General features: G+C 36.4%; 2 protein-coding genes and 1 long non-coding RNA gene across 4 annotated transcripts; all 3 read left to right on the top strand.

The window, feature by feature from the left end:
• Positions 1–206: 206 nt before the first annotated feature.
• Positions 207–8,665, top strand: LOC143450100 (serine/threonine-protein kinase PRP4 homolog). Its single transcript, XM_076950511.1, has 16 exons — positions 207–602; positions 1,122–1,251; positions 1,489–2,350; positions 2,966–3,079; positions 3,173–3,289; positions 3,398–3,593; positions 4,353–4,476; positions 4,568–4,724; positions 5,636–5,752; positions 5,978–6,119; positions 6,302–6,491; positions 6,595–6,782; positions 6,921–7,105; positions 7,267–7,361; positions 7,653–7,757; positions 7,903–8,665. Exons 3-16 carry the CDS (start codon positions 1,569–1,571, stop codon positions 8,178–8,180), a joined length of 2,790 nt encoding a protein of 929 aa, XP_076806626.1. The 5' UTR covers positions 207–602; positions 1,122–1,251; positions 1,489–1,568; the 3' UTR covers positions 8,181–8,665.
• LOC143450103 (uncharacterized) lies at positions 8,492–20,273 on the top strand. Of its 2 annotated transcripts, XR_013114649.1 has the most exons (9): positions 8,492–8,622; positions 8,697–8,773; positions 9,051–9,388; positions 9,486–9,651; positions 11,270–13,749; positions 15,034–15,165; positions 18,953–19,113; positions 19,417–19,555; positions 20,135–20,273. It is a non-coding gene; the product is annotated as an uncharacterized LOC143450103 (long non-coding RNA). The 2 variants fall into 2 exon arrangements; XR_013114648.1 differs by lacking the exons at positions 18,953–19,113; positions 19,417–19,555; positions 20,135–20,273 and adding exons at positions 15,574–15,742; positions 16,295–16,511.
• On the top strand, positions 20,179–22,524 carry LOC143450101 (tubulin alpha chain, testis-specific-like). The gene is made up of 7 exons (XM_076950512.1): positions 20,179–20,315; positions 20,526–20,748; positions 20,979–21,083; positions 21,180–21,376; positions 21,457–21,954; positions 22,053–22,246; positions 22,319–22,524. Exons 1-7 carry the CDS (start codon positions 20,313–20,315, stop codon positions 22,452–22,454), a joined length of 1,356 nt encoding a protein of 451 aa, XP_076806627.1. The 5' UTR covers positions 20,179–20,312; the 3' UTR covers positions 22,455–22,524.
• The last annotated feature ends 250 nt before the right edge of the window (positions 22,525–22,774 follow it).

Below are 22,774 nucleotides of genomic sequence, written 5' to 3'. Positions count from 1 at the left end.
AAGATGTTTATAAGTAAAGACGAGGGAAAGTACCTGACCAAAAGGCTTAACATTGCGCATGCGCACATCCTAAACTGATAAACGTAAGTATAGCGTTGGTGGAAGAAGGCTGGTTTTATTGCCCTAGGCTTTCAGTGCGCCAGATAGCCTAAATGTGCTAATAAATGTAACACAAAATTTTTAGCCACGCCAACGTAATACTTATAACATAGAATATAGGGAACAACGGCTATTGATGCAGGAGCCCACTTTGTCCAACGCATCGTACAAACTTTTCAGTAGGATTTTAAATTTATCGTGCATAAAATACCGTAGAACTATAGCCTGTATATATACGGTTTAACTGGGTATATAGGCCTAAACATCTTTTTATATTATTTATATATTACTTAGCCTACCGTACTTTTCCATTGCCACCGAATAATGTATGGAGATTGCTGTCAATTGACCCTTTCCGAGTTAGCCTACTGTTTGCTGGGAGGCAAGATTTTTTTGATCGCCTATACTTAACAATAGAAAAAGTCGACCCACTTTGATTCTTTTTTAAATTACAAGTGGGATAAAGTACATTATGGTCATTGGATTGTAAAGATTTCGTTCAGGTGAGTTATATATGAATTTCTTTTGTAATAAAAGAAAATTTGAAAATATGTTGCCTAGTTCGTATTTTACACTGGTTTAAAACCTATGCACTGAACTAGCTTGATACAAAGTCGTTACGTGGTCAGCGTAACATGCGATGTAAATTACAAAAGAGATCGTGTGGTATCTGTGGCGCTTTTGAATGTAATGATGTAATGGTTTGTATTAACTTTTAGATGATTATTTTAAACTTTGCTTGACGTGCCTAACAAAATTAGTCTGTGTAACACGCCGCACAAACTCATTGAAAACCAAAATACAAAGTATGTTCATATCAGTTCATATCCCCAGAAATATTTGTTAAATAGGCATGCACATTTGAGGGTGGAATCAACTTAATAAATTTTTGCCAACCTGCTATAGACTGCTGCTAAAATTGGCCCAAAATGCTTGTCTGCAAAATCAAGATCCCATTTTTTATTTTCTACAAGCTTTCCGTAATTGTTGAGACAAAAATGGTTAATAAACTTTAATTGCAGTTCGGAGGGGAAACCTTCTGCAGTTGTCTTGTTGGTTGTCCCTGGTATTGGCTAATTGGCTGCATTGATGATGGCAGTGAAACATCTTAGTTGCAAGAATTTTATTGACTCCTTGTAAGCAAAAAATCAGGTAGATTTCATTATTCACCAGGGCTGTGACAAGTTTAAATATGATTTCCTTACTAATTAGATGATTTAAGTTAAGTTAGCCATAGAATTGCTTATTGTATTTGTATCAAAAAGTCACTGTTACATAAGAAATATGTCTGTTAAAACGGTGGTTATTTTGCATCTCAGTTAGCAGGTAGACTACTGGTATAATAGTGGTTCTAACTTGGAATTGTTAATGGTATCTTAATATTTCAAGATTGTTAAAAAGCTTGTTTAGTCTATAAGCTGTCTGTATATTTTTGTGGAATTACACGCAACAAGAAGTTTGTATAAACCATGGGATCGAAGAAGCATCAGAAGGATGCAGATAGTGACGCTAGCTTGAGTGATTCTGATTCTTTAGCAGAAGAAATTGCTCCTAAAGTTAAAAAAGCTCACAAGACCAAAAAGAAGCACAAAAAGCAAAAAGGTAGGCAAGAAAAGAAACATCGTAAATCTGTGTCGGATGATGAAATTTCAGATAAAGGTCATAAACGTCATAAACACAAAAGAAAGAAGCACAAAGCTGATAAAAAATTTGAAAGTGACAACAGCTCTGCAGTGGATATCGATGTTCCTGTGAAGCGACGGCGGACAAATTCGGGAGTGCAAAAGTTTGATCCTGAAGATGTAACTTTAAGTCAAGACGTTGTGACTGATTATGCCGAAAATGGATCAACCACAATAAACGGCGTATCTGATGAAATACCTCCTCACTCTGCAGATGAAGGTTCCCACAAGGTTGAAATATGTGATCTGGAAAGGCAGAAGGAGTTGCTACAAGCTGCTCTGATGCAAAATGATGCACTTGAAGAAGGGGAGCTTTCTGGAAATGAAAAAATGGAAGCTGTTGAAGCTGAGAATATTGAATTAGATAAAGAAACAATAAACTGTGCTGGTGGAGACCAAGGAAATGAAGTTGAGATTAATCACTCTGAAAAACGTTCAAGTAAAAAGAAGAAGAAAAAAGAAAGATCAAGGAGTAAAGAAAAAGAAAAAATTTCATCCCATAAAGAAGCAAGATCTGAAAAACCTTCACATCGAAAATCATCAGATCAATTACGCAAACCAAAAACAAGGTGAGAATGGTTTGGGTTTGGCAACGCTTTTAATGTTGCTGTGTTAGTTTAGTCCATAAAGCACAAACTTAATTATCTAGTTATGAAACACAGGAAATAGCACAGTGCACCAATAACAATCATTATCAAGTCCTCAGCCATTTCCATATGGTTAGGTTAAGAGTTACTGAACAATAAATGTTTTGGAAATGATCTGAATCGTTTTGCCAACAGTATGCCTTCTTACCAAGGCGTTGAAAAAATGAAACAAGCTCAAAAATAGACAAAGAAAATGATTGACAGAAAAAGAATATTTATCATGTACATTTGCAACTGCATTCAACTTAAGATTGTTGACAAGTTTTACTTATTTTATCACAAAATATCTTTAGTGGCTACTATACTAGGCCTAAGCCGTAATCTTTGTAAGAATAATGCATGTACCTTTTTAGTTATGAAAAATCTAAATCACTACCATCCTGACTAGTACCTGACACCACATCTGTATAGCTTATCAGTCATGGTACTGGTAGTTGAAAAGTACCAGTACATAGATATGTAAAGGTTATAGTTTTATTAATAATAAATCGTTTTAATGTGCCAAAGGAGTATTTATTGTTTGTATTGGTCATACAGTGAAAAACATCGTGGTGAATCCATGGATTCCCGGGAAAAGTCACGTTCATCTAGTAAAATGCTGTCTTCAGATAGAAATCATGACTCTCGTCATGCAGATGGTCACATACCTAGGTATTTATACTTTTCTGTCATGATGCATGCAAAAATTTTGATGATTACTATTGATTAGTAACTGTTAAAATTAATGATTTTTATGTTTTTCAGGGAACGGAGCAGAAATCAGGACATCAGAGATATAAGCAGAGACAGACGCATTGAATCACGAACAGATAAGCAAAGAATGCACTCATCTCATAGATTTTTATCACGGCGGAGCAGGAGGTAAGATTTTGCCGGTACTCGATGCTGTGTTCAGTATTAATTTTACTATTTTTGTAAAAGCATCATAAATGAATCAGTTAGTTAATTTGCTTCATGATGTTTTTTCAGTCGTGAAAGGACACGTCACCGACGAAGCCGATCACGTGATAAGCGTGATAATTCGCGCAGGCATCATCATGATTCAAGGAGAAGAGCTGATTCTCGTGAAAGGCGTAGGCATAGGAGGCGTTCAAGTCTTGAGGACAAATTTGTTGGAAGTTTTTCCGAAGGAATGAAGAAGCATGAATCCAGTGATGAAAGTGATGTATGTTTTCAAAATTCATAACTTCCTATAAAAAGATGTTGTAGATTTAATTACATAGTACAGTAGTCGCCGCTTATAAGTTTCCCCTCCGTTCCAGGAAAACTGGATCCTATAAGCGGCTGATCTACTTCAGATCTCCATATAATTCAAACAAGCTCAGTGTACATGGTTGTTAATCAAGTAATGGAAATGAACGTCGGAAATAACTCGAAGAACATAAAAATAACACATAAGTCACTCAAAAACACAAAGAAAGCATTTAAAAAATCTTCAAGTCTCACTCAAACTACAGTGTCTATTACATCACAACGTCTCACTTGTCACTTAAAGAATGTACTCAGACTTCTGTGAAGTTTCTCGTAACTGACATCGAAAAGAAATGCAAATTTTGCCAAACTGGAACTCAATATTTAGAAATTACTTGTGTGTAGTGAAATAAACCTGCTTTGCTGATAAACAACAATGATATCACAGTATTAACATAATCTAAACTTTTTTTGATCTTTGACGTCGTTTTGAGGTTGCACCTCCTTGTTGAAGTTTCGGTAGGGGTGCAGTCCAAAATACTGTACCGCCTAGGGAGACCCACCTATTACATGCATTTTAATTCACATCAGTCAAACCAGGGCCAGTGAAGTTGTTTCAAGTTATTCAAAACTTTAAATTAAGCAAAGTCAATTTAGCGAGTTTTTACCATATATATATATATATGTGTGTGTGTGTGTGTGTGTGCACAATTGATTGCATATTTACCTGCAGGTGATGGAAATGGCTGTCGATGATAGTGATGAAGATGAAGAAGTAGTTATTGAAAGGCGGAGAAAAGAGAGATTGGCAATAGTTAATAAATATCAAGAGCAAGAGAAAAAGGGGCTTATCCCAGGTGTGTAGGTTTGAAAAATTGTCAACATTTTTTGACTCTGTAATCATAATATACACAAAATTACAATAATTAGTCTTAAATATTTTTATAGGACTAACAGCCGTGGCTGATGAGCGCCATCTTCTTGAGCGCGATAATGAAGATGACAGTGGAAATCTAGTTATTGCTGATGACATGTTTGTATCTGGTGCCCAAAGCACAGATGCATCCTCACCACAAACTGGAACTCCTGCCACAGATAGACAAAGGTCTTGCATTTACGAACATTTCTGTAAATAGGTTAACGTACGCAGATACCAACAGCATCTGCTGCATTTATTGCAGTAAATAGTTGCCGGTGCACTGCATTAAGTGTTTGCTTCAAAACAAACCTACCACATGCATATAGTGAAGAGTTTTTGTATGCTGACATATATAGCTGCGTTTTGCAGTCATAATGTTATAAAACAGAGCTCATGCAGCCTCAATGTCATCATCAATCAAATACAAAAATTAGAACTAAATATTTTTCTTTTAGTTTTCTACTTCTCTTACAATTTACAAATTTAAAACACAAACTTGAGCTATATGTTGTTGGTAAGTTAGGGAGTGCATGTACGGTAGAAGTTGCTTATTATAACCATTAATCACAGATAATGTAAACAGCCACTTATGTCCATTTTTGTGAGGCCCACATTTTTTCATAATAAAACCTCTACGTTCCGTTAAGTATGACCAACTGCTGGTTATTGTAACCACTTCTGTATCTTCTTGTGGTTTCTGATAGGTCTGTCATTGTTGTGGACCAAGGTTTCTCAACCAGTTCCAATGGCACCCCTGGGGGAAGCGAGCACAGGCTGCCTCACTAGTGAGCTATATAGTGTAGTAGTAGGGGAAGACGAGACAAAGCGGGACAGTTCAAGTTTCTCATGTTGTTGTGCTTGCTGTGCAAAGTTAGCGGTGCGAAGGCTACTGCAGACGTAATAGTAAAGTAAAAAGTGTTTTGCAATCAACAATCTACATTTTTTACTAATGAGCAGGGGCCCACAAACCATGAACGGTTGAGAACCACTGGTGTAAACTAATTAATAACCATTTTTGACTCCACCACTGCCAAAAAGTGATCATATTTTATATTAATCATTCATTATTATTGTAAAGTTGCTTTTTTGATCAACAGATCGTTGACACCTGAAGGTGAAATATCATTAACACCAAGCTTCACAGATAATCTTAAGAACCTCACAAGTGCTGATTTTGAATCGGCTCTTAAAGACAAGATAAAACAACTCAGCAAGTATGTCGAGTGTTGATGCTGATTTTAATTCTAAAGTTAAGCCAAGTAATATTGTTGATACTGTTATCTGCAATGTTTCATCTTAATGAAAAAGGTTTCTGTTGGTGGGGTTTGGTTAAATTAGACTGTGGATAGTAGTTGTTGAGTGGTGAAATGTAACAAAACATGAAATATGGAAGCTTGTACCAAGAAGTCATTAAAGTATTACTTTTACTGTACTTGCAGAAACATTGAAGATGAAAAAGAGAGACAGCAAGAAGAACAGAAAAAAGCAGCAAGTGACATGTTTTCTGAAGATTTTACCCCAACGCAATCGCTTACGAGGCAACTTCATCGGGGTTCTGATTCTCAAGATCCTAATCTACAGGTTCGTTGTTATTTCGCTCTCAAATACTTATCTGCAATATGAAGTATGGATATTGTAAAATATCAATTTTTTTTTAAATATATTTTGTATTTTTCATATTTTGACGTTATGTCAGCGAAGGTATGAGACTAACATTGCTATAAAACGTGTTGTTGATGTTATCGAAAGTTTTTTGACTATAGGATAACTGGACTGATGCTGAGGGCTATTATCGGGTGAGCATCGGGGAAGTTCTTGACAAAAGATATCAAGTTTACGGTTTCACTGGCCAGGGTGTCTTTAGCAATGTTGTGCGTGCCAGAGATACTGCTCGTGGGAACAGTGAAGTTGCAATCAAAATTATTCGAAGAAATGATTTAATGCATAAAACGGGTAGGTAAAAATGACTTAAAAGCCCGTCTGCAACACCTCGTTTGTAAATATCTGCTGAAAACCTGTTGTCATTTGTTTCATCTTTGTCTGTTTATTTCGCTAGGTTTGAAAGAGCTGGAATACCTGAAAAAGCTGAATGATGTAGACAGAGACGATAGATATCATTGCCTTAGACTTTATCGTCAATTTAATCACAAGAGCCATCTCTGTCTCGTCTTTGAATCCTTGAGCATGAATCTACGAGAGTTGCTAAAGAAATATGGAGCCAGTATTGGTCTTCATATAAAAGCTGTAAGTCTTGCGATACAGAAAAATTGCCTTGAGACATATTATCTTTTAATACATTACAATTGGGAATAGGCAACAGGGGTATTAACTACAACATTGTACGTAAGTTAAAGCTTTTGTACTGTTTTTTTCAATTATCAGGTGCAGTCATACACCCAGCAACTTTTTCTTTCTCTCAAGCTTTTGAAAAAGTGCAATTTGTTACATGCTGACATTAAACCAGATAATATCCTTGTCAGTGAGAACAAGTCTCTGTTGAAACTGTGTGATTTTGGTTCTACATCCCACATAGCCGATCAGGAAATTACTCCCTATTTAGTTTCCAGGTATTTATTGTATTTAATTGTTTCTTTGTTATATACTTCAATTTTCTTGTTGATTAATTATATTATTGAAACAATTTAAAATGAATTTCCATGTATTCAGCAATACGTTAGATTATACTAATTTGCAAGGCTCCTTCTCATACCGGTCATGCTTCTCATAGATTCTACCGTGCTCCGGAGATCATTCTTGGCATGAAGTATGGCCATGGAATTGATATGTGGTCAGTTGCCTGCACAATATTTGAAATCTATACAGGTACCCATACCGAAATTGTTATTTTTTTAATCTTACCAGAAAGTTGTATTACAGATGTTAAGATACCGTGTCATTATTATATGTTCCTCAGATAAACAATATCTCACTAAAAAGGTAAACAGTTTTCTTAATTGTTGACGTCAATATAACTTCTTGAAACTCTTCTTTCCAGGCATATTTGTAAGCAATATAATCCACGGATTTTGTTGGTTGGTCTTAGAGATATCTCAAACGAATGTGCTACTTGTTTTTACTTGTCAGCTTTATTTACCTTTTTGTGGTAATTTTTAGGGCGCATTTTGTTTCCTGGAAAATCAAACAATCAGATGCTTAAGCTAATGATGGACTTAAAGGGCAAAATTCCCCACCGTGTTTTGAAGAAAGGAATTCTTAAAGGTTAATTACACTTTAGTTTTTCTAAGTTTGCCTTTATTAGAAATTGTCTTAAATAGTTTGATCATCTTTTAAATCTTTTTCTGGAGAACAACATATTTTACTATTGTTGTGACTTTTAAACTTTTAACTCAAATTTTGTTTACAGATCAGCATTTTGATCACAGTCTCAACTTCCTTCACACCGAAGTGGATAAAGTAACAGAGCGTGAAAAGGTGACTGTAATGTCTACAGTAAATGCGTCTGTTGATCTCAAGAAAGAACTTTTAAGTGGTCAGTCTGTTTCACGGATCCCAGAGGACCAACTGCGAAAAATAAATCAGTTGATTGACCTCCTAGACAAATGCCTGAGCCTGGATCCAGCAAAGCGTTTGTCAGTTAGTCAAGCTTTGGCCCACCCTTTTGTACAGGAAAAGGTAGCATAATATTTTATGCATTACAAAACTTTCTTAAACTGAACCTGTAAACCTATTTTTAATGTGTGGGCAAAATCCCACTTTTAACATGGACCAAGGAAAGTTCAGTGGTATGTATGATCGAAAAAGCTTAATTGTACCTAAGCTGTTCATCATTGACAATGTTGTTTTTTGATTTTTGCTACAAGCTGTAAATTTAGTCCTTCCAATTATAGTAATACATCTCTTATCTGTAGTGTAATGAGAAAGCTAATTCCTAAATCTGTTCAATGATTATTGCACACATTTTGTCATCTGAAACCAATTGAGCATCTTTGAAATTTGCATTGTTTATTTGTAATGAACCCCAATAGCTTTTTAGAATTTGGTTCTTAATTTCTTGTTGACATTTTCTGCAGTCGAAGATTGATGAAATTTGAAGACCCAATATGTTCTCATTATATCCGTAAATGTAAATATGACACTCTTCCATTGTAATAAAGTATTGTCTTTTACTTTAGAATTAACTATTTATTGAACATTTAGGTTTGATTCACGTTGACCAGAAGAACCGTTGATTACCTTGTACTACATTTACAGAGCCTTAAAGAGCTACTGCAATGGTATTAATTTCAGAAAGCAATCGCAGTAGTTTATGTTACTATACCATTCTTAAAGCATTTATATCAATGTTTACATAACGCTGCTTTGCGTTTTGTGCATTCAGTTTAGCAATTTTACAGCTTCTATAAATGCTCAAATAACGTCATGAATTTAGAAAGTTTTCAATCTTATTTTCTGTATGACCTCGGAAAGAATTTCAGCTGATAGCGTAATCGCGATGACTATGGTGATAGGTTTAGCAGTGTGCTGTTTTCATACTCTCTTTTCTTTGTACAGGATTTGTTTGCTGTTCAGCAAGCAACAGACAGACCTGCGTGATGCATTTATAACTGAACAACTGAATATTGTTTGCAAAGGTAGTTTACATAGCAAAATCTCTGTTAAAAGGAGGTTATCAGTTTCAGACTGGATCGCTTGTGGTGGTATTTTCCTTTTGAATACCACAATATGAAACTTAAACAGCACAATTCTGTACATTGTTTAAGTGTATCATGTTTATGAATCGGATATGTAACCTATTTTTGTTTTTATTCATACTCTTCGGCGCAAAATGGATTTTGCTACTTCATGGTCACGGTCTTGAGCAAGTGCCACAAGCAATTTGTTAAGGAGTGGTAAGGGAAACCCACAGAGGTGTTTCATCCCTTGACGGCCAAAGCACATTGTTTACACACTTAGGCATATTTGTACAAATTGTGTTTTTTTTTGCAGGATTGTTTGACAGCGTTTAAAGGCCAGAGTTTTACATCCTATTGGAAAATTTGCTGTAAATGAAGCCAACTTAAGGAAAATGAAATTGTCAGGCCCATAGAACTAGCTTCGCCTGATGATTTGTAGAGTATTTTACGTTTGTTATCAAAACATTGGTACATGGAAGGTAATTAGCATATCGCCAAGCAATGGCCAACCGGCTGTGTAAAAATAATTGTTAGTGATTACTTTTCTTGGTATGAAGCTAATATTTTATATACTTGAACAAAAAAACGGTTTCCCGTATACTACAATATAGCCATGTGACGAGAAGAATTTAAAAAACATACGTGAAACCTTATTACTTGATATTCTCTTTGTATGAAGCCCTAAAAAAGATAACTTTGTGCTTATGAAACAGAACTGGTGTGGTATGCTAGGGCAGTCATCGTTAAAAGCTTCTCTCATTAGCATACTTTTACTTGAGGTAGATACGATGGACAATTTCATTGCGCAATATGCAATTATTGCATTTCAAGTTTCAGAAGATTTAACAATTGTGTAGTGGACATTGCGGAAAATACTTCATTGCTTGCTCTAGCGTTAAAAGGACTGAAGATACGGTTGGAGATCTTTAAAGACTTGCTTGAGAAGTTTGATCCTTTGTGCAATTTTTTTAAATCTTTCCTAAAATGTTGAGTAAAAAAGTAGTGTAAAAGTGTTGCACTATTCCACTTTTCCTTCAGACGACAATTACTTGTAATGGTGGTAACACCCATAAGTTTTTTTGTTAGATGTTATTCATATTCATCACATCTAGCAATGTTTGATGCAGCCTTATAAAATTCACCTTGTATGGCAGATTTATTTGTTTAGGTAGTGGCCTGATTATGTTCGTACGCGATTCCACTCCTACGCAAATACTTTGAGGTAACGGAGTGATTGTATGTGAGCAAACACCATTTCCGGAACAAGCTGTTACAATATTTTTATATCACCATTGACGGATTAAGGGGGTGGCTGACTGCACTGTAGCCTGTGGTTCCGAGTTTTGGATCCGTGACTTGAAAAAACGTAGTTAAAGCAACAGAAATGACTTCATTTTGATGTGAAATAGAGTTCATCCGAGTCTGTAGCTTATTTGGTGGCCACATCGCCACCATTTGGATATATCACTAAGTGCGTTTGCACTGATTGTACGTTGTCATGCCCGATATTTGTCGATCGTGTATATATATTTTTGCGTGCTCGTGTTCCACGGGGTAAGGCAAAAGTTTTGCAGCACGACAATATATGTTTGGTGTTAGAAACCTGCTTCGTTAAATAAAAGTAAGCTCCGGACAGCTCGTGCTATCTGGAAAGGACGCGCAACTTGTTTAGTTGCTCATCATTAATGGAGTCATAACTTTCCGAGCGCCGCAATTACAACAAAATTAGCGTCTGGCTTTTCCTCATTTATCCGCTATCTTGACATGGTTACGTCACTTTTTCCATTTCACCCACTCAGTTGGTGCATGCATTCAAACGTCGACTCGAATGAAATTGTTCATAGGTTGTTATGGATCGGTAAAGTTGTAACGTCATAACCACCTTTGCTTGGTTATGAACAAACTCATTAGTTGCAATTTTCCGAGTCTTTCTTAAAACAGTATACCATCAACTATTCAAACTAACACCTGTAATTTCGCCTCAAGACAAAATACGTGGCGTGTTTAACCTACTTTTAAGCATCAATTCGATTCAAGTCATTTTTAACTTTCCATGTCAAAAAACAACGTTTTGCCAAAAACCTTGATTTTTTACAGACAACTTAAAGTGAGGGAAAGTCCAAAACTAAGTTGATCTTGTATGAAAGAACACCATCAACTGAACACTCATCTAGAGGAACCTATATACAGCTGCAATAGATGCATACGCTATATGCAGTAGGTATAAATTTAGAATTTGTGAATGTTGTCTTGTGATTACATATGACATCACAAGAGCTTTCATCTACGGCCAATTTTGTGATTTTCCTTTGCTTATAATCATCTAACCAAGAATTATTCTTCAAAACTATTTTACCAGCGTATTCAATGAGTAAGTTAGTATTTTTCTTATGAGATCAACTTGTTTTTGAACTTGTCCCGTTTTGTTGTTAACTGAGGTTAGTTCTGGACCTTTCGCCGTTGAAAGCCAAATATGTCATTTGGGTGACCAATGGTTCTTCAAAAAATTGCTTATACCTTCCTACTTCTAAACAAATAGGGCCTACAGCTCACATATCCATCAAATTCACGTTGTCAACAACATGACGACGAATCAGTTTTACTGTTATGGTTACTAACCGCACCATTTTAGCAGTAGGCCCAATAAACCTGGCGCCAGGTGGGAAAAAGGTTGGAAATACCAATAATAAGTTTTCATATTTCTGCAAATTTGAATCTGCTGACTTACAACTTACCAAAAAAACTTATGACGAGCAACCGAACCATAAATGTAATTTGTCACGATGTTGATAAATAAAAGAAAACTTCTTTGATGCCCTATCTAAAACACTAAAAATATTTGTTTTTGTTTGTGAAAATTTCGCACGAAAAACAATTCGGAACTTTTGATATCATTAATTACCTGACAAAGATTGTTGGTTAAAATTTAAGTAGGCTATGTAGGCTATAACGCAATATCATATTGCTTAGTACTATTGGTACGTACACCGTCAGATTGTACCAAAGGCACCCCTGCCTCAATTTTAGCCATGGTTCCCGCCTAGACTTTAACCGCTCGTGCTTATCACAAACTAATAAATTTATTCAAAGTTGCAATTGGTCGGTAGGAAAATAACCTGAAAAACATGAAAACACTAAGAAAACCAGCCACAATTACTTACACCTACCGAAGTAGTGGTTCAATTAAAAGTTTAACAGAAATTTCTGATCTAGTGGCCTACTAGTTTTCGCAGTTTCTTTCATATGTTAATCATGTTCGAGGTAGCTTAATACTATTATTTATACGCTGATATATGTTGTTCTTATTTAACAAAAATGTAGCTATAACTATTTCATCAAGTAGGTCACGCAGAACGTTGTTAAAGGAAGTTAGCAGAAAGAGTATGTAAAAACTTGATTGTAGCTATAGTATATAAGCAGGGTTACCATACCGTCCTTATTTCTAAGATTTGTCCTTATTTTAAAGGTCCGTGTCTTAGAAAATATTTTTGCTAAGAAATGTCCTTATTTTCACTTGCGTCCTTATTTTTAGGGCAGAGGTTCGTATTTTGGGCATTTTGACACCTTTAGCATATCATTTTGTACCAAAGAGATACCGAAATTAAGAACATGCAGATTGTGTCTCGTTTTTTTTAGGAACTTTGGTTGCTTTCTCCTGTTATGCACTGTTTAAGGTGGTATTCGTCTTTCGTTTCCTGGTCGTGCTTATTTTTGAGTTGAGACCGATAGCAACCCTGTATATAAGATTAGGTTTAGGGTTAGTAAAACCCTGTAACGAAATCTTTTGTTTCGGAACTTTCCTGTGAAAGAGCGAAGGCTTTAAATATGTAGGCATTGGTTCTTTAATATTCCACTTTAACCTAATTTCAACTAAAACAAAGAGTTCAGGCAAGCAATTGCAATAAGCGACCTCATATTACGAATAAACTAAACGGTAAATAAAGCTGCCTTTACACAGTTTAATAGTAGGGCTATTCTTAGTGTTTTATAACTATTCATAACAGCCAGCATTGTTTCAGCTCTATCAGCAGTCTACCGCCATTATTTCCTTAATTCTTAATGTGAACAGCTTCCACCGAATTTCAAAATCTTGATTGCAAAAAAGTTTTTTGCTCGCTAAAACGCTTGAATCAAGATGGAAGTCACGTGACAGTATTTGAATTTAACTTATCTTTTTCAAAGCAGACTTCTTTTTAGTTAACTTTTTTAATATTCGAGGTTTGTTTATGTTTTGAACAACTCAGATTACATAACTTATAAGTTATACTTTTTTCTCAAAACTTTTAACTTAAGGAAACATTGTATTTCATGTCTTAAACTGCCATACTTTGCAGTAGGACGCTAGTCCATCACCGTCAACTGGTAAAACGGTATAGCCCAGTGGTTCTCAAACTGGGGTCCTCGGTCCTTTTGGGGTCCGCGAGACAATTTTCTGGGACCGCGAAGCACCTTCCAAAAACACGGCACTACTTGCCATCAAGCCAAAAGCTCGAAGCCGGTTGAATGTGATTCACGATATTAGGGTTGCGTTGTCCAAAACGGAACCAAACATTGCTGAACTGGTTGCAAAGAAGCAGGTACACCCGTCACATTGATACCATAAATCCAACGTGTTTTTTTGTGTTGATTTTTTAAGGGACCGTGAGGCATTTACAAAATTGCTAGGAGACCGTTGCGTACTTTCTTTTAAAAAAGTTTGAGAACCACTGGTATAGCCTATGCCGTACTGTTTTAAAGTTCTCTGTCAGGCCTAAAAAGTCTGAGTTTAACTTGCTTGTATCTAAATATACTAAGCTATCTCGTTCAGCACCTTTCAATCTTGTCCTATTAATGTGGCAAAATATTCACGTAGCCTAGTTCATTTTTTGCTGTAGGATATATTCCTCCAGTACAGCATGAGTTTTCCTCGCAAAGCTTACAGTAAGCTTAGATCTTAGATGCCACATGGGTCAAACCGGCAAGAATGCATCAAGGTGTAAGGACGTGCGGTGTCATCTGCAACAACATAGCAATTAAGTAGCAAAGCTTAGATCTTAGTACGCAAAGCTTAGATCTTAGATGCCACATGGGTCAAACCGGCAAGAATGCATCAAGGTGTAAGGACGTGCGGTGTCATCTGCAACAACATAGCAATTAAGTAGCAAATAGTAAGCACAATTCGAGAAGCAAATCATCAGCCCCGATCGGACGACAAAAGGACAAGTATTCTCAAAAGTCGCACATCAGAAAAGTGTAAAAACTAATCAAATGTGCCCTGACGGCTGTAAGTCAACAGAACTACGAGATACTGCTCAATACACATTCTACGAAAATAAGTTATCTGGAAAATTTGTTTCAAGGTATCGTACTTTTCGAAGACATTTGTCGCCTGATTTGCGATCTTCTTTGACAGCAAATACCACAAAGCAACCTCAAAAAGGGCCCCGGTTATTAATCAGGTAGGCCATATAGGCCGACAAAAGACACCCGACATTGCCAAAAAACTATTTTCTATTAAGGTACCTGTACCGAATAAGGCCCGGTCCCTAATAAGGCCCATTGCTCATATTTCGCAAACCCGTGCAAATAAATGAAAGATTTTGTCCCTACATAAAAACTAATATAAATTCATGATGGTTTACCAGATTTCATCCTTGTCACGTGATCAACCGATTCGCTAGAGCACAACAAAAATTTGATATTTGCAGTTAAGGTGGTTTTGTTAATTTAGAAAAAAAGTAAGTGAGAATTTGGCCGGTTAAATGAACTGTTGTCAGCCGGCTGAAGTTTTCATGTAACAACCAACTTAGTATTGAAAAGGATAATGCACTTTTTTTTGCTAAAATTTTTCTGATGATAAAAATGTGAAATTTTTTTCGTAGATGCCACATGCGCCTAATAAGGCCCATACAAGATGCTTGGCTAATTGATGTCCAGACTTCAAGAGTGGTTCTAGTCATCAGTTGGCAAATTGTTGCAGTTACTTTGATGCGCCTAGTGGAATCTTTTTAAATGTTTGTACAACTTAAAATGTGAAATTTCTAATAATGTTATATGTTGTCTATTACTATGTTTTGAATCAAAATACTCACAAAATTGGTGGGCTTTATTAGGAGCCTATGCTCCTAATAAGGCCCATTTTTTGGAATTTTTAATTTCTTTATAAAAATTTTTTGGGGGGTTGTCAGGTATTGTGGTTTTAATATGTTGTAGTCATATCATATACCCTCACTAATAGAATACGATTTTTCAGTCTATTCTCATTTATGGTTGTTGAGTTATTTTCAAAAAAGTGTTAGGTGGGCCTTATTCGGTACAGGTACCTTACCACTGCTAAGGGCCATTTTTACATTTCGAATTTTTGTGCTGTAGAGTATTTTAAACTTTTGTTGAAACATTTTTTACTTTAACTATAATTCGAGGAGCGACGACGAACCGCATTCAATCGGATCTGACGGAGAATCATGCAACAGTTGTATGAGTAAATGGCAGGGATCGGAAGAGCTTCGTGCGGCTGCCCACGCTATCAACTACATTGCAGGAAATATGAAAAACAAAAACGAAGCCAGTGTGATAAGCAAGATGCTTATTGTCAGTAAACTTAATAATTTAACTTCATAGAATTTATTTCATTCAATTGTGCTATTAACGTTGAAAAAATATAGCCGCCGTTTTTTGTACAGTATAATAATCGTCAAACGGACTGCATTTTTTGCGTCATCGGTCACATTAACCATAGCGTGTCTTGACAAGTGCAGGCAAATAATTTTTTCATCTAGTGCCAATTCGAAGAGCAATTTGTTTATAAATGGATTTTGTTTAAGCTTTTCTACAGTATATTCTGCAGGTACATCATCATGTTTTCTATTTGCAGTTCGTAAACGATTGGCACTTTGTTGCAGCGGTAATCGATAGGTTGTTGTTTATCTTGTTTTTTTTTTATTCTATTCCTGGTGGGAACATTATGTTTTTATTTCAAGGTCGGTTGACTACAGCTTGACTGCGTTTTCACAAAATTCATTTCGCTTTCAAGTGTCAACAATGCTAGAATAAAATTTTTGTGGTAATATAGGCATATTATTTAGGGGAAGATTTTCAACCGTTTTGTACATCTAAGCATTGTTATGTTAATTTTATGTTTAGGTCGTTAGTGATCAACCACCATCAAATCCTTTCGAAAATGGTAATCCAAAATATGCCAATTGCTGGAAGTAACTAAGATGACCGATTAGTTGAAAAAATTTCTGATTTATTGGGATTGATGTTTATTGAAATGCTTTCTTGCTTTTCGCCATCTTTGCGATATATCTAACATTCCATACGGTGGCGTCATGGAGCAATAAAATATGGTCTTAAATTTTTCATCCTGCCTTAATTCGTCAGTAAAAGCTTATTTTAATCAAAGTAAACATCAAATGTGCGCAAATTGAATTGAGCCAATTCGGAAAATATGGCTTTTCGTGTAAGTTAAGACAAATGTTACATAAATACTGACTGAATTCTTGTCAACTCTCTTGGAAAAACATAGGCCAATACCATAAACACACAACATCGCAATTTTGCATCGCCCCTTAAGCCAAATCGCCTTTATTACGAACTCCCCAGCATTCAAAAGCAATGGTATAGCGTAAATTTTTAGGATAACGTTTTCAGTAAAATGTATTTTGACGTGATATTGTAATGTTTATGATTCTATGACTAAGTTACTCATCAGCGGTTGAAGAATTTGCCAGGTGTTGCTTGTGACAAAACAAAATATTTTTAAGCGTTTAATTTTTTGGTAACCTGTGTTTACTACGCCCTCGAAAAGAACATTAAACTGTTTAACTATACTGTACTACATTTCTTATCCCGAATCATTTAATGTAAGATAGAGTAGGCCTATATATATATATATATATATATTATATATATATAATATGTATATCAGGGATAATGGAGCATTTCATCAGACTATGTTAATGGCCTACTACATCGTTTAAATTTATAACATAGCCGAAATTTAACTTCTCGGTATATTACTTTATGCAATATGAAATGATTGGAAGGTTGAAGGATTTTTTTCTTTTATGGTGTACTTAGTCTATTTCTCTGTTGCAACCGTTAACCCTGTATACTAAGGTGCTTGACTGGGTGACAAAAGTTCCTTATTCAAAAGCACAAAACTTGATTGTAATTAACTTAATCGCCGTTGAAGTGACAAAATTTTTATATTTATGGTAGCTTAAGGTAAGTGTAAGTATTACAACAACAACCGTTTTAAGAGTGGCTATGCAAAGGAAACCCCATTTAAAGTGCTTATAAAAGAGTGTTTCTGTTTAAACCTGGAATGTTGACTTAAGTTGACGAACTGGCTCTTCCAAACAGAAGGCGAAAGAATCATATATACTTATATAGGCTAAAGCTGATTAATAACTCTTTTTTACAATGATGTCTGTTACATAGGCCTACAATCCAATAGCGATATTAGTTTAAAATTGTTCCAATTCGATGATTACATCTTACGTTTCTTAGCTCCACAAAGATATGTAAATGGGCGAGCAAATACCTTTCATTCGCCTATTTGCAACAGCAGTACTTTATATTCTAAAAAAGTTGTAGCATAAAAAGTAACTCAAAATCGGTGCTGTTTTATTTAACCTTGATATTATAAAATACAAATATGACCTCTATAAAGTCGTTCCTAGGTGAATGGGGTCGTTGTCTCGGAGATAACGGTCTTCTGTGTCACAATGAACAATAGATTTATCTTTATCGAATTAGTGACGTATGTCCAACGCATCATAAACCTTCCTTTGCTTTTTCACGCTAAATTTAATTAAGACTTTTATGGTTGAAAAAACTTTTTGTTAAGAGCAATTTCAAAACGCTTGCGCAAACAAAGCCAATTGGAAACCACTCGTTTTAATTTGGTCTGCGGTTTCCAAAAGGTCTCTGGATTTGTTTTGATCGGCGCCGCACGTAGTACCTTCCACACGGAGTAGGGAGCGGTGAGCACTCTACATCACGCACCTCCCACGGACCGCTTACAATAAGTGCGAGCCACTGATATAGTTATAAGACCTTTTACCATTTAATCTTATGGAAGAGTGGGTTAACAACTGGTCTATTTACATAAACTAAAATTTTATTGGTAAATTTTGGACTAATTTTTGCATTTTATTAAATTACCCTATCTGATGTAGTTCCCTTACTTTAGTGATGCAAAATGGTTAATTGATTTTTGCTGTTGTTAATGCTAAATAGCTTTACATTCCAAATGGCAAAAACGCGGCAGAAAGCAAGCCTAAAAAATCAAACATTTAATAAACTAGCTTTGTTTGCCATTAATCTGATTTTTTGCGATATTTAAATTGGACACAAAGTCAACCTGAATGAGCGCTTGGGCGAAGTGTAACTCTATAAGTGATGACAAAACATGTGATCACATCAACATTCTAAACAGATATCATATTTTCAAGACACTCTTGTTTATATTATCTCTAGGACTTTAACTGTAACAAAAGCACTATTACATTTACTACTGTAATTAAATTCCAGCTGAGATGTTTCATAGAGCTGAGAGTTTGCATTTGGCGCCTTACGCTCTTCGCACAAACTATAGATAAAAATAAGTACAAGAAAAGGCATTTTTAAACCCAATCATGCCTCTCCAACAAACCAATTTTCAACACGACCTTTACAAAGTCTTAAATAGTCGTAAGATGAGGTGTGGTTTGGCTAAATGTGCAATATGTCACTTCAGAAACTATGCTGTTACTACATATGGTATCAATATCACTGTCTTATTATCATTTTCAGTGCATCAGATCAAGCAGAGAAAATATCTTGACGTTGACCAGAGGTCCCAAGCTGTGACACAAAAATAGACGCGTTGCCACATTGAATTACATTACAATGCGGCCAGCGATACGATCGATTTTGTGCAGTTCAATACTAAACAAAGTGCTCCGTGATTTCTGGTACGATTTCGTTTTATGTTTACATCACAAATTTGTACATACAGTTTTGTTAAGTCACAATTAAGCTTCACCGCAAATGAACTGACTTTACTCGTTGTGGTTGCATATGTCACTATGTGAGTATGTGGCAGTGTAGTGAATATAATTAAAAAATAACCTGTCATTATGTTAAGCAAACTGGATTTTATACACTTCTAGACACCTCTGGTCCTTTTAGCGCTCTCGTGTTCAATACGTGACAGTTAAAGTGTGTGTTTTTCACTAGAAAACTCAACAATTGTTATTGCTTTTTATTGGCTTTAGCTTCTCTTCACTTGGCCGCCTGCTGCCACACATTACTTTGGTTTTGCAGCCCACGGTTCAAATCGGTGGGAGACCTCTCGTCTTGACAGCAGTAACTGACACGCCAAACTGCAGCATATCAGAACTTCTCCAGTTGCTGGTAAAGTATTTTACTACATGTAATGTCCCCTTGTGACACTCCTATGAGAACTAATCGCTTACCTGCAGGGTGGTATTCCATCCAAAACCCATTGGCCAGCTTCCCACTTTAAGCATACGTCAAACCGGTAGTATTCACAGTACAAACGTTTCGTTTCAAACACGTCTTGGTCTTCATTGCGTTAAACTGCAAGACTTGAGCGTTGGTCGCCAAAACTTTAAGTGTAAAGTCCGATCAAATCTGTCCATAAAGTTTGTGCAAGGACCGCAAAAAATGTGCAGTTGAAAAAGCATGTTGAAGACTTTAGAACAAAGGTGCAAAAACACCCAAGACCTTTAACAAAACAAAAAACAAAGAAACCATACATAAGCAAAGGCAAACTATTCGACAACGATTACCAAAGGGCGAAGGCAACATGATCATGACGTTTAAACATTCTTACATCATTCCTATAACTGATTCTGATTGCACGAAAATTAACAAATCAAAACACTTAGATATTCAAATTTTACAAACTTGTAAATCTAGAACTATTTTTAGCCAATGGAATATGTATAAAATATTTTTTTCCCGCAATAGGATTCCACCTTGTAACATTGGATATTATGACGTAATAATGATCAATACACCAGTTACTCTGCAGAAAAAAATATCTTGCAAATTTTGCTTGTGATCTCACATCGTAAAGTTGTGAAGTTTTCCCAAGCTGTTTATCAGAATTCTTTGTATTTCTGCTTTGTAAAAACGCCCTGCAGTCATGGTAAGTAAAGCATTTTATCTCTAACTTCGTCAGTCTTACTGATTTCGTTGTACGTTTCTCGGTTACTGTAATTATTTTTCATAAAGGTTATCGTATCGTATGATGTCTCAGTTTGGTACTTAAAGGTACCATGTAAAAATGATGTTGTATCCTACGGTAGATTACCGCAGTTTAGTTGCGTATAACGGCCTGTGTCTTACCGATGTGTAGCGTGAATGTATCTCAATCCACGTTGGTCAAGCTGGTGTACAAATCGGCAACGCTTGCTGGGAGTTGTACTGCCTTGAACATGGCATCCAGCCTGATGGCCAAATGCCGAGCGATAAGACTATCGGAGGCGGTGACGATTCTTTCAACACTTTTTTTAGTGAAACCGGAGCGGGAAAGCACGTCCCACGAGCTGTGTTTGTTGATCTGGAACCAACTGTTGTTGGTAAGTTTATGACAAATGCGCTAATGAAATACGTTACCGTACTTCCGTGAATTAGTGGCTCCACACTTGCATCTTTAGTTGCTAATAATTAACAATGTCTCACATGTTTGCCTGCTACGTTTATATAATGCTGGACTGTTACAGATACAATACAATCACCCGTAACTATCGGTAACTGTAATACAGGTAAGCCTAATGTATCAGTACATTTAACTTTCCGTATTTTACAGATGAAGTTCGAACTGGAACTTACCGCCAGCTTTTCCATCCCGAACAGTTGATTACCGGGAAAGAAGATGCAGCGAACAACTACGCTCGTGGTCACTACACTATAGGTTAGTTTGTAGGCTATCGTTATACGTCCAATAATACTAAATACCTCTTCGGTATAACGCTTAACTGCTTATAACAAAAGGTTTTTCTTTTGACAGGAAAGGAAATTGTCGACCTTGTGTTGGACCGTATTCGAAAACTTGCCGATCAATGCACCGGTCTGCAAGGTTTCCTCATCTTCCATTCTTTCGGAGGAGGAACCGGATCCGGATTCGCATCACTTTTGATGGAACGATTGTCTGTTGATTATGGCAAGAAATCCAAATTGGAATTTGCCATTTACCCATCCCCTCAGGTAAGCTATTGTTAGACTGCAGTTTTCGGGCTTGCTTGTTTATTTATAAGTTTACATATTTACTCCTTTATTCATTGCAGGTATCCACAGCCGTTGTTGAGCCATATAACTCCATTTTGACCACTCATACAACCCTCGAACACTCCGACTGTGCCTTTATGGTTGATAATGAAGCCATCTACGATATTTGCCGCCGAAACCTCGACATCGAGCGACCAACTTACACCAACCTGAATCGATTGATTGGTCAAATCGTTTCTTCCATCACCGCGTCCCTTCGATTCGATGGTGCACTTAATGTTGACCTGACCGAGTTCCAGACCAACTTGGTGCCGTACCCACGTATCCACTTCCCGTTGGTCACTTATGCCCCAGTTATTTCTGCCGAGAAAGCTTACCACGAACAGCTTTCCGTTGCTGAAATCACCAACGCTTGCTTCGAGCCAGCCAACCAGATGGTAAAATGTGATCCACGTCACGGCAAGTACATGGCGTGCTGTATGTTGTACCGTGGTGACGTTGTTCCAAAGGACGTTAACGCAGCCATCGCCACCATAAAGACCAAGCGTACAATTCAGGTAAATGCTTGATTAAGTTCTCGTTAAACACTAGTTTTCATCGTTATTACTTAGAGATAAGCTAATCTATTTTTTCGTATTTATCTGTGTCCTCACAGTTTGTTGATTGGTGTCCAACTGGTTTCAAAGTCGGAATCAACTACCAGCCACCAACTGTCGTCCCTGGAGGTGACCTGGCCAAAGTACAACGAGCTGTTTGCATGTTGAGCAACACAACAGCCATCGCTGAAGCTTGGGCTCGTTTGGACCACAAGTTCGACTTGATGTACGCCAAGCGTGCATTTGTCCACTGGTAAGTTTTTGCCCTGTTTGACAACAAAACACATTTCGTTTATCCCCATTAACGCACTTACTGATTTGCTAGGTATGTCGGTGAGGGCATGGAAGAAGGTGAGTTCTCTGAAGCTCGTGAGGACTTGGCTGCTCTCGAGAAAGACTACGAAGAGGTTGGAGTCGACTCAGTTGAGGGCGAGGCTGAAGAAGCAGAAGATGAATATTAAATTTATGTTTTTGAAAAATGTTAACAACAATGCGTATGAAGGTTTCTTTATAAAAATGGGAAGATTTGTATATTGTGTGTTATGGTTTATTAATAGGACATAGGTCGACAAATTGTGGCTCTGGCTGCTGTAACTTAGATACGGCGAGCTCAATTAGGAAATATTAATAAATAACCGCCATTTAGGTGAAAATTAATGTTAATTGGCTAGTTCTCCGATCTGTAATTACGCTTACTTTGCGAAACTGCCAAGTTTATAAAACTGAAAAACTTGTAATATGACGTCTCAAGTGCTATATTGTCAGTTTGTGGCTTCGAGTT

This window comes from Clavelina lepadiformis, chromosome 3 (assembly GCF_947623445.1).
Source record: "Clavelina lepadiformis chromosome 3, kaClaLepa1.1, whole genome shotgun sequence".
Lineage (NCBI taxonomy): Eukaryota > Metazoa > Chordata > Ascidiacea > Aplousobranchia > Clavelinidae > Clavelina > Clavelina lepadiformis.
This window is presented reverse-complemented; position numbering and strand designations above follow the sequence as displayed.